Genomic DNA, 12,207 nt, shown 5'->3' on the forward strand with positions numbered 1-12,207 from the left:
AATATTGTTAAATTGTTTTTTAATTCATGTTTTTTTTATCGTTAATAATAATAAATTAATTAATTAAGAATAATTAAAAGAGACTAATTACCTGATGCGATTGTTATGACAATTATTTTTACAATACTCAAAACACATCAACGAGTATAAATATTTGACATATTTATGGTCCAAATTATTGAACAAACTTTCTTCATCATCAGTATTGGTTAAATTGTTGATATGATTAATATAACCAGTGGTTAAAATTGGAATAATATAATTAACTTGCTTGAAGCAATCGTCAATGAATTCTTCTACGCGTGAGTAAACAAATTTTTCTTGCTCTTGTAAAATCAAAACACCGATTTTAGGATTTTGCTCCCGGAATATTCGACAAATATTCTTGGATATATCTTCACCGTCTTTTGTAAATGTTAGCATTACAATGCTCCCATAACTTCGTTCATTTACTTTCTTCTTTTGACTAGTAATGTTCGAGGAGCTTAATTTTTTTATTGGTACATTAGTCGAACAAATATTCTCACTTATTAGTGGCTTTAAAACTAATGGCACTCTGGGTAGTATTTTAGGCCTTTGAATTCCTGGAATTAAAAATTGTATTACTAATTTTTGATGAAATTTATAAAAATTTTTCAAGAAGAAATAGAAAAATTTTCTATGATTACTAAAGTAAATGCACAAATTATTGACATTGTAAGAAACATGGCTAAAATTACTATTTTTTTCCATATTTAGAATAAAGTTGTTGGATTTTTTTAACATTGTTTTGATTAGTCTTTTGACTAGAAAATTTATGTTTTTTAAAAGTACTTTCTCAAATTAAATTATTTATTTCAACTGACAAAGTCAATCACCCGGACACACTAATCATTGACAGCCTGACAAAATCAACTGATCTAATTAGTGACATAACGTTCTACCAATTATTGATACCCTCAATATCCCAAAGTCATTTATTTGCTGTACTAAATACAACTCAAGTATTAAAAATATATATTTATTTATTACTTATTATTCAAATTATTTTTAATATTTTTAAAATAAATCTTTAGGATTAAAATAAAAACAAAAAGTTACCGCGCTGTCTAAATTTACTGTCAACATCACCAAGCTTAAATTTTATGTCCAAATTATTGACATCCATTATTGCAAAATTAATAATTATTAAATAGATTGCAAATATTTAATACTATTAATTTTTTATCTTTTATTTATTTATAAAAAAAATATAATGTAAATAGATGAAAAAAATAATTCAAAATGAGCTTTTTATTTGAGCGCTTGTCTCCAAAATAGTTAAAGAATTTTTTGTTCACGTCGCAATAGATTTGAGTTAACTTTTTTTCTTTATTAATTGATATTTTATATTCTTCACTATTGATTTTTTTTTTTAATTTTATAAATTAAAAGATTGTATAAAAAAGGTCGTAATTTAATAAAAGCATTTCTTCTTTGTAATAATAACAATTTTAAGAACCTTGTAATCAGATTAATTGAAATCAATAAATAGATGAAATATCGCTTGATCAGCATAATATTGCAAAACTTTGGACGTCAGATAGGAAAAACCATTATCAACAAATGAACAGTGTAATTTATTATTTAAAAAATGAAAGACTCGCTGAGCATGACCTTAAACTATTGACATAATAAAACGAAACATATTATCTAAGTGCATAGAGAGTAAAGAGTATCATATCAAAGTTACTTCACAATTCATCTAATAACAAGTAGTCATGGTCAAATTGAGATTATAAAGTTGATAAATCGTAGCAAGCGACGACTAGTCTTACTTGCAGACTGATTAATATTGTTTAAAGTGTAAATTCATAATAAATTTTTTGAAACTTGTGAATGTGAATTTGAGCGAAGAATATGCCAAAGCTTACTTTGCTTTTGTTTCTTATAACTACAACAATAAACAACATTGTATTAGCAGAACCAGTTCATGATGCAAGAGTAATTATTGTTGGGTCAGGAGCAGCAGGTATAGCCGCTGCGTCAAAATTACTTCAAAATGGCTTTACTGATGTCAAAATTATTGAAGCTGAGAACCGAATTGGTGGTCGGCTTTGGGCAGTTAAAATCGGTGAGATTGTTTATTAATTATTGTATTTTTTATTTCTTCATTTTTTGTTATTTAGATAATTTATTATTACTTTTGTTTTTGCAAAATATTTAATTTTAAAAATGATGCATAGAAGTATACGATAACAAATCATGAGATAATGTTGCTACCTGGCGGCAATAATAAATATAAGGACAATAATAAATTATTGAGGTTTTCCGAAGATCCTGAGAAGTTTTTAGACTTGCGTTAAGAGAAATAAGCTAAAATGTAAAAAATTTATTTTTTCAATTGAAAAAAATAAAATTCACTGAAAAAAAAAAATTAACTTGAATCAAGAGAAAAATTCTTGAACTAAGAAAATAATTTTGAAGAGTTTCATTGTCTTAAATCAAGACGAAAAATTCTTAAATTAAGTAAAATTTATACTCAAATCAAGAAAAATTTCTTAATTTAAGAACTTTTTTACTCAAATCAAGAAAATGAAATTCTTCAAATTTATCTACTTGATTCAAGTAAATTTTTTTTCTGTGTAGAAATCAAAAAATAATGCTCTAAAAAAATTTGACGACTCGCAGAAAATGTCGACGTTTAATATAATTTATAAAAAATTCAAAGGTGATGATTTGAATAATTTTTTTGTATTTCTTTTCAAAAAGCACATCCAATGAGCGTGTTCAGCCGAACTAAGTCCTGAGTAAACTTAGTTAGCCTAAGTATAGTCAAAGCATTTCCCGCTATACATATATCTATCTACTATACTATACATATATTACTAAGTTTACTCAAGACTTAGTCTTGAGGAGCACAGGTCCTACTAGTAACTAATTATTGAATATATTTCTTCCGTAGGTGATTATATGATGGATATGGGAGGCCAATGGGTACACGGTGAAGAAGATAACGTTTCTTTCGAACTAGCCTGGCCTTTAGGACTCCTTGAACACTTTAATTACAGCCATGTTTTTACCACAAGATTCTTCAATTCTTCTGGTGAACAATTGCTTCCAGAAGTACTCAGCAATATAACTTATTTTTATTTTAATCTAACGGAAAATTCTGATGTTAATGATATTGCAAAAGCTGAATCTTATGGAGATTTCATAATAGAAAAGTATGTTTTTTTCTTCTTTTAATATTACACTGAAAATTTTCAATTGATTTTTTACTTTGCAGTATGCTAAAAAATATGACAAAAAAAATGTAACATAGTTAAATAAATTAGTGCCCAAACTGCAAACTAACACCTGCGCTACTAAAACTTTTCAATAGATAAACATGAAAATTTATTTATTTTTCTTTTGGACAACACTTGATCTGGACTATGATACCATGATAAAATTTTTCAAGATCATAGAATGTGCTTATTGATTACGATGATTTTTTTTTTTATTAATTTTCTATTCTTCAGTATTATTCAGAGTTTTCTCATCTAGAATATAAAGCTACAACGATAGCTTGTGATAAACTTACATTCGAAATATTTTATTGTGTCAGTCACCCATTCAGCTTCTAATCATGTTAAATGCTACTTAACTCTAACGATCGCTAAGTATTTAGCGACAACTTCAGTCTGTTAGCTCGAAGACATACTATAAACTAATTTACAACCTTCTCAAAGACAAAATGAATAAGACCGAGAACTGTGACATGTGTCTAGGCTTACAAGCATACGTATTTTCTAATTATATTTTGATTATATTTTTTTAGAATGGAAGAATACTTCAAAAGATTGCCAGAGGTTACAGATGACATGAAGAATTCGATTTTGTATCTTTTTAACTTGGTACAAGGATCTTCTGATGGCTCTGATGATTGGAGGAAACTTTCACCTAAGATGCCAAGAGATTACCCAGTTTGTAAAGGCGATTTGTCGATTAATTGGAAAGAGCGCACTTATACTACAATATTGGATATACTGATGGTAAATTATAGTTTTGGTTTGTTAATATATCTTCTTACGTTTTTAATATATTAACATATCTTATAAGTTCTTAAAATTTACATTTGTGGTGGTAGTTATCTTTAAATATGACTCAAGAAGGAATGTTTTTATTTTTTAATTCTAGAAGAAAATGTATAACATTATTTTTGACTGAAATAAAATCAGCGATAATTCATGTTTATAAATTTATTAATCTTGCAGAAGAAATATCCGAATCCGACAGAAGAACTAGCAGTTTTGAATAATACGATTTTAAATTCAAAAGTTGTTAAAATAAATTATGATTCATCAGATGCACCAGTTGAAATAACTACTGAAGAGGGTAAAAAATATTTAGCTGATCATATTATTGTAACGCCGTCTTTAGGAGTTTTAAAAGCTGATTATGAAAAATTGTTCAATCCGCCTTTACCAGATAAAAAAATTAATGCTATTCAAGTAAGTTATTATCATTATTATTGGCTATAGATTATTATGGTCATAGATTATCGTACATTGCTAAATAAAAAGTTTTTTTCTTATGGAAAAAATAAAAATATTAGTAGTAATGTTGAATAAAATTTTTGAGAAAACTAGATTTTTTTAGGTTAAAAAATGTGAATTTTATACATTTAAAAATATGTCAGCTAAAGATTAATAGGGTAAATGTACCAAAAGTTGACCGATCAAAATTTTTAGCTACTCAATTTCGTGTAAATTTGTTACTATAGTCTAAAAAAAAATTATTAGAAGTTTATATTATCTATTAATGACTAAATTTTAGATATGTGATGTTTTTTATTTTAATTATTATCAAAATTACATGAAAATTTACTTAAAGAATAGGTAACAAGAAAACACCAGTATTTGGCCGGCGTGAACCAATAGTTGACCGCTAATGTTTCAATAGTTGACCGATTAAAAAATATTATTATTTTTCTGGCTAAATTCAGTTTTTGACATGTAATCTGGATTTTTTTTGTATTCATTTCGTTTATTCACTTACAAAGATATGTATTGTTGTTAAAAATAATTTTTTAGTTAATAATAAACGAAATAGCGGTGAATAAATAATACAATCGTAAATTAAATTGCACATCCAGTAATGACTAGAATGAAACATTCAAAAATCAAACACACTTGGATATAACAATTTTTTAAACATAAAATTATTTATAAAAATTTTTAATAAGTATAAAAATTTTAACATATTTTTTTCAGCGCGAATAATTATTCTGTATCACTTTCATCAGAATCTTCAAATTCTTCTTGGTTTTTTTCGGTTTTTTTTTACCGTTAAATATACTTGCCGATCACAGTATTAAAAACAATGTATACTAAATAAAGATGTTATTTATTATAACATTATAATTAATTTTATCATCACATTTTTTTATAATTATTTTTTTAAATTAGTGACTAAGTATAGGTATGATAACTTTATTCAACATGAGTCCATTTAATATTGAGGTTAGAAAGCTACAAATGGACGCCCTGGTTAAAAATATTGATTGAAAAGGATTAAAAATGATGAAATTTGAATACTTTTGAATACTTTCAATTCTTTTTCATGTATATATAGATATACAGTTTACATGAGGTGACTGATTTCCAATAATTTTAATCAATTTTTTAATCAGGGCGTGCGGTCGTCTATTGGAGCTCTATGAAAACATGTGTTCCAGTTTATGACCGAAGTTTGATTTTGATGAGACAATGGTGTATTTTTGTTCAAGTGTCTGACCGGTGGATAAATGTATACTAAAATAATTATTTTTGCAATAATATGTTACTTTATTTATTTCGTAGTTAATAACGATTATTACAAAACTTAATTTAATCACATTAATCCAATAGAAATTATTTTATTAAATAAAATATATACTCACTTTTGAAAGCATTACTATAATATCTGACCGATTTAAGTAAAATCGCGCTGTGAAAAATTTTTATGAATTATTTTCAACATTATCGGGTTCGTATATTACTATTTGTAGCTGTTAATTACGATTGTTATTAGTTTAGCTTCGTTAAAAAATTATTCTTGTGTCTGAATAATTTTTATTTAATAAAAATTGTTCGATGATTATATATTATCGGTCAACTACTGGTGCTCGGTCAACTACTGGTACATTTACCCTACTAAATTTGTAACAAATTTAAAGAAATATCATTATTTGATATCGTAAAAATTGTTATATCCATCGATTACAATAACTTAGTTAATGGTCAAATATAATCTTGTTTACGTCATAGATAACCTAATGGTTATTTTATTGACCATTGACGAGGACAGATGGCGCCACAGTAGAACTTTCTCGCATGTGCTTGTGCATAGGGTAGTTTCAATATATAGGAATTGACAACAGGGAATCCTCAAGGCGGTCCAACAAGTCATGGTTGGAAACCTGTAAAGGCTCGACGATGCGATTGACGTCTTCAATTACGAGTAAATGGAGTACTCTAACGAATTGAACTCAACAGCCTCGGGGAGATGGGCCCTTACCGGGGAAGAAGTAATGCAACTTCCATACCGTTAAGGGGTGTGCTTTGAATGGCTTTACAGTGATGTATCGCCGTCGGCATATGAGTAATTACCATCTCGTTCCTCGTCCCGTGAGGAATCCTTTTGTCATTTTCAATTATTAACTTATTCCTTAATCAATTGATTTTTTTTTTCAATGTATTTATTAAGGCTTTACTTTTTAGCCAGTTAATTCAGTTAAAAAAGTTAGCTTCATTAATTAACTAGCTAACCGACCGGCGTAGCTGATTGACCCGGTTAATTACATTATCCAGACTAACGGTTTAACAATTTTATTACGATTCTTACAATTCGGTAATTTTTGACGAGGTATATCTCGATGAAAAATGAACGTAGAGACTGATAGAAAAAAAAAGGCAAAACAAAAACTGTTAAATTTAAGGAGCAATCCTTAGAGCTAAAAACTTTTTTTTTTAAGGATTGTAATATAATTGCATAACATTAATTTATTATTAAATTTTAAATTTAATCTCTATGAAGTTTTCAATATTATTGAATCAAACTAATTCTATTAGCCGGTTAAGCCGTTAGCTCAAAAGTTAAAGGCTTAATTAATACGTTGAAGAAAAAAAAATTAATTAATTAAGAAAAAAGTTGATGACTAAGTGAATGATTGAAAATGACAAAAGAATTCCTCACGGAACGAGGAACGAGATGGTAATTACTCATGTGTTGACGACGATACATTACTGCAAAGCCATTCAAAGCACACCCCTTAACGGTATGAAAGATGCATTACTTCTTCCCCGGTAAGGGCCGATCTCTGCGAGGCTGTTGAGTTCAATTCGTTAGACTACTCCATTTACTCGTAATTGAAGACGTCAATCGCATCGTCGAGCCTTTACAGGTTTCCAACCATGACTTGTTGGTCCGCCTTGAGGGTCCCCGTTGTCAATTCCTATATACAGAGTGTCTCAGAAGTAACGGACGCCATTGTAGCATCTGATAAACAAAATAATTCTGAGACGAAAAGTCTTTAGATATTTTTTAATCAGACGCATAGATAATTAATTATTAATTAAAATAACGTCCTTTTATGCGTTAGAGAGAGAGCACTAGTGTCAAGTCCAGTGCGTTCCAACGAAGACGCTTGCACGTGTGAATGTGTAAGTAAATATGTGTGACTACGTTAGCTATAGAATCTAGTTAGTCATACAGTTAGTTGTGTCTTTGTTTGGCACGCACTTTACTGGACACTGGCGCTCTTTCTTTAACAAATAATGAGACGTCATTTTTAATTAATAATTAATTATCTATGAGGTTAATTAAAAAATGGCTAAGAACTTTTCGTCTCAGAATTATTTTTTTCATCAGATGCTACAATGGCGTCCGTGACTTTTGGGACACCCTGTATTGAACCTACCCTATGCATAAGCACATGCGAGAAAGCTCGAGCGTGGTGACATCTGTCTTTGTTAATGGTCAATACAATAACCATTAGATTGTGCAATGTTTGCTTAAGCAATTATTCACATGCTTCTGAAATTATATTATTTAATAATGTATATTTATTTACGTAAACAATATATATCGGTCATTCTATACCAAATACAGCCTGTTAAAAATTATTAAAGAAAACAGAAATATTATTTGTTTTTTTCAATATTTGAGAGACGTATCTTCATATTATAATTTTCATTCATCAAGTACCGTTTTTAAATTCGAATTTTGGTGATTGTACCTGTGAAGTTGAGTGTGTTCAGCCGAACTTACTTAGTTAATGGTCAAATGTAATCTTGTTTACGTCATAGATGATCTTAATTGCTAAATATGAGGTTTTTTTCATAAATAGAAACAAAAAATTATGTATTTTAATATGACTAGAAAATTAATAAATCTTCGATAAAATTAAACAACACCCGAATCGAAAAAATGAACTTACATGAGCTTAAATAAATTGTTTTAGTATAGCAGTTAAGTTTATTTAAGTTAATTTTTTCAACTCGGGCAGTATTTCGGTTGTCGACAGTTCTCTTTCGAAAAACATTAACTAGGCTTAATGTATATAGAATAAGCGAAAGGAAATTTAGTATAGACCGGATAGCTCAAATGGTAGAGTAGCCGACATGTCTTTGGAAGGTTCTGAGTTCGAATCCCAGTCCGAACTATCTAATAATTTTTTCTCGCATAATCTATAAACTCACATTAAGATGATCCTCTCCACATTCCTTTCTCAATCCTTTCCTACCAATATCCTGTTACGTGAATGTGGAACGCTTCACGTAATAATTACCGTAACTCCTATTCTTTCCCGCTTCACAGCATTATTTATATTTGTAAAAAATGTGGAACGCTTTTTCCTGTCTATGGTGAGTTTTTCTATATACATTAAGCCACACCGTCCATCTTACGGCAAGCATTTTTACAAATATAAATAATGCTGTGAAGCGGGAAAGAATAGGAGTTACGATAATTATTACGTGAAGCGTTCCACATTCACGGAACAGGATATTGGTAGGAAAGGATGGAGAAAGGAATGTGGAGAGGATCATCTTAATGTAAGTTTATAGAATATGCGAGAAAAAAAAATTATTAGATAGCTCGGACTGGGATTCGAACCCAGAACCTTCCGAAGACATGTCGGCTACTCTACCATTTGAGCTATCCGGTCTATTCTAAATTTCCTTTCGCTCATTCTATATACATTTTAAGCCACACCGTCCATCTTACGGTAAACATTTTTACAAATATAAATAATGCTGTGAAGCGAGAAATAACCGTCCAAAAATTAGATTTTGGACTTGTTTTTTCGAATTTTATGCATTTTTATTACTCTTAGTAATTACTTGAATGTTTTTTCTTATCAAAATTTTTCTTACTGAAAATATCTTCTATTTATGAATTAAATTTTTTTTTCTAATTTAGAAAATGCACTTTTTTGTAATATGTAAATTTGAAAATAGTCGAAGAAATTCCAACAAATATTTATTAAATAAATAAATAGCAGATCAAGAACAGAATCAACAGTTCGGTGACGTTAAAAAAATAAAATTTTAATGATTTAAAATCTACAAAAATTTCTTTTTTATTATTTTCATAATTCACAAGTTTTCAATTATTTCATTGATTTTAAATTATTATTCTTTCTTTTATTGTTGAAAATAGAATCTCGAAATGGGACATGTAGCAAAAATTTATCTGTACTACGAAGATCCATGGTGGCATGATGAAATTTTTGTAAAATTTATACTTTGGAATGATGAAAAAAGGAAACAAATGGAGGCTGATGTAAATTTAAATAATCTTTTCTAAGTATAAAAAAAATGAAAAATTAGTTTAATTTGTAATTATCAATAGAGTGTAATTTCAGCCGGCGAAAAGATGGTTGTTAGGATATTACACGGCAGTGGAAGTTGAGCATAAACCAAAAGTTTTATGTCTGTGGATGACAGGCCCATATGTAACAGAAATGGAACAAGTACCAGAAGAAGAATTCAATAACAAAACACTGCATTTTGTTAATCAATTTTTCGGAAAGTCGTACAATTTAACGCAGCCTTCTATTATAAAGAGGTACTTAATAACTTCGCTTGTTGTAAGTTAGCAAATGATTCATTAAGGAGGTTCGAGCGTAATTTATGAGTCAAAATAATGTCTGGTGGACACATGACTCAGTCTGGTGTAAACTAATTTTTCTTCTATTTTTTCTTGCACACGACTGAGTCTGGTGCAGAACACGAACCAGTCGGGTTTTAATCTTTCCGTGCGAATGGCGCCAACCGAGATGAAATCGGTCACACACACACACACACACACACACACACATCTGATGAGAACTCGATTTTTGAAAAACGGGCTAAAACCAATAACTTCCCGATTTTTGATAATTTTCAATTTTCTTAGCGGGAAGTTAAAAATTAGACGGGGTCTAGGGGCGAAGCTCCCCAGTTGAAAAATTAATGTCGTTACATATGAATGATGATGATGATGATGATTATGTGATGATGATGGTGTTGTTGATGATGATGATGATGATGATGATGATGATGATGATGATGATGATGATGATGATGATGGTGATGATGATAATGGTGGTGGTGATGATGATGATAATGATAGTGATGATGATGATAATTATGGTGATGATGATGATGATGATGATTATGTAATGATAATGTTATTGATGATGATGATGATGATGATATGACGACGATGATGATGATGATGATGATATATCCGGCCATTATTTCCGCGACACTATATCCGCGTGACATAAAACCACGCGTTATATATTAAATTTGAGTGAATGTTAATAGTTGAGAATATCAGCATTTCTGACGGATCTTCTATCCGTCTGGTTTTTCTGAAAGTACAGTTTCTGACGAACAGAAACGTACTATAGAAGTAGATTTACAAGCATGTTTGCACAACAATCACATGCTTGTAAAGGTGGACCATTTCGTGAACTCCACCGTCCATCTTACGGCAACAAATAAATATTAAGAACGTCGCAGATATTGTGGCTTGAAGATATTAAGTCACGGATATAATGTCGCTCGGATATAATGACCATGGATTCTATGACATAGAACAAAGTAGGAAATTATTTTTAACATTAGATTCGCTTGAACCTTCTTAATCATGTATAAGAAAATTTCTTAGAACAATGTGGAACACAAATGACAACTTCCGTGGAACGTATAGTTATCGGAGTATAACTTCAGATTCGAAAAACGCACAAAATAAAGATCTAGCTGAGCCGATAATGAAAAATGATAGACCGGTAAGTGATTAAGTTAAATTATTTATCTGAAAGTTATCTTAATAAATAAATTTATGTTTTAGGTGGTTTTATTCGCTGGAGAAGCTACAGATGAACATTTTTCAACTGTACATGGAGCTATTCATTCAGGGTGGAGAGAAGCTGATCGATTAATTAAATTATATTAAATTTAATAGAATTATACTTTTTGATATTAATAAAAAATTTATGTAGCTCAATAAAAAATGCTCTTGAATAATATAAAAAATATATAAATTTATTTTTTTTTAATATTTTTTATATGAATAAAAAACGGGGGACCAGAGCTCCTCCAAAACGTTGGTTTTATAGTTTATCAACTAATTAGATAGTAGTTTAATTAATTGATGAATTTCTTTATTCACTTTTTAAGGAATTTAGGGTAAAGTAACCAGTACCCAGCCCCTTTTTCATATATTAGTCAATTAATAAGTAACAATGATATATTAATTAAAAAAAAATATTGTAAAATTAAGCACCATATTTAAGGAGGTCCTTTCGCCGCCAATGTAAAATAAAAAATATTAGATTATGAGTAAATTTAATTTTTTTCTAATAGTTAAGGTCCTTATTTATCTTATAGTGAGGTTTAAATTATACTTTACCGGACAAATTTTTGAAAAAATAAAATTTTTAAATGTTAGTATTTGTTCAGAGTCTTACGAGAAAATCAGACGTTTGCAGTATTTCTCGAATTATACTATCAGTCATGGATTAGATGAAGTAAAAAAAAACTAAAAATCAGATTTTCGAAATATTCAGGTTTCTTTTTTTGCAATAAAATATATCAGTTACCGAGATATTTATTGAGAAATTAATATTTAAAAATCACAAAAAATTCTCAAGTTACCTACAATAAAATGGAGTCAAAAGATTTGGCAACGTTGCGTAGCGCGCGAGCTTCAGACCATTCAATAAATTCTGTT

General features: G+C 29.1%; 2 protein-coding genes across 4 annotated transcripts in view; one reads left to right on the forward strand and one right to left on the reverse strand.

Annotated features, from left to right (window-relative positions):
• Nucleotides 1-1,070, reverse strand: part of LOC123262487 — a 19,463-nt gene extending 18,393 nt beyond the window's left edge. The window contains exons 1-2 of the mRNA XM_044724728.1: nt 669-1,070; nt 92-584 (exon numbers count right to left, since the gene is read on the reverse strand). Of these exons, the coding sequence (XP_044580663.1) occupies nt 92-584; nt 669-765 (590 nt within the window). The 5' untranslated portion in view covers nt 766-1,070. The remainder of the gene's footprint in view (nt 1-91; nt 585-668) is intronic.
• Nucleotides 1-11,584, forward strand: part of LOC123262450 (spermine oxidase-like) — a 12,844-nt gene extending 1,260 nt beyond the window's left edge. Inside the window, exons 1-8 of one of the 3 annotated variants that reach the window (XM_044724662.1) lie at nt 1,718-2,092; nt 2,924-3,185; nt 3,782-3,995; nt 4,218-4,454; nt 9,646-9,768; nt 9,851-10,053; nt 11,131-11,263; nt 11,326-11,584. In XM_044724662.1, coding sequence (XP_044580597.1) covers nt 1,879-2,092; nt 2,924-3,185; nt 3,782-3,995; nt 4,218-4,454; nt 9,646-9,768; nt 9,851-10,053; nt 11,131-11,263; nt 11,326-11,430 — 1,491 coding nt within the window. In that variant the 5' untranslated portion in view covers nt 1,718-1,878 and the 3' untranslated portion in view covers nt 11,431-11,584. Of the gene's footprint in view, nt 1-1,717; nt 2,093-2,923; nt 3,186-3,781; nt 3,996-4,217; nt 4,455-9,645; nt 9,769-9,850; nt 10,054-11,130; nt 11,264-11,325 lie in introns of those variants that run through there. The other 2 variants (XM_044724664.1, XM_044724663.1) reach the window with 2 other exon arrangements.
• The last annotated feature ends 623 nt before the right edge of the window (nt 11,585-12,207 follow it).

Source organism: Cotesia glomerata, linkage group LG4 (assembly GCF_020080835.1).
Source record: "Cotesia glomerata isolate CgM1 linkage group LG4, MPM_Cglom_v2.3, whole genome shotgun sequence".
NCBI classification, from domain to species: domain Eukaryota; kingdom Metazoa; phylum Arthropoda; class Insecta; order Hymenoptera; family Braconidae; genus Cotesia; species Cotesia glomerata.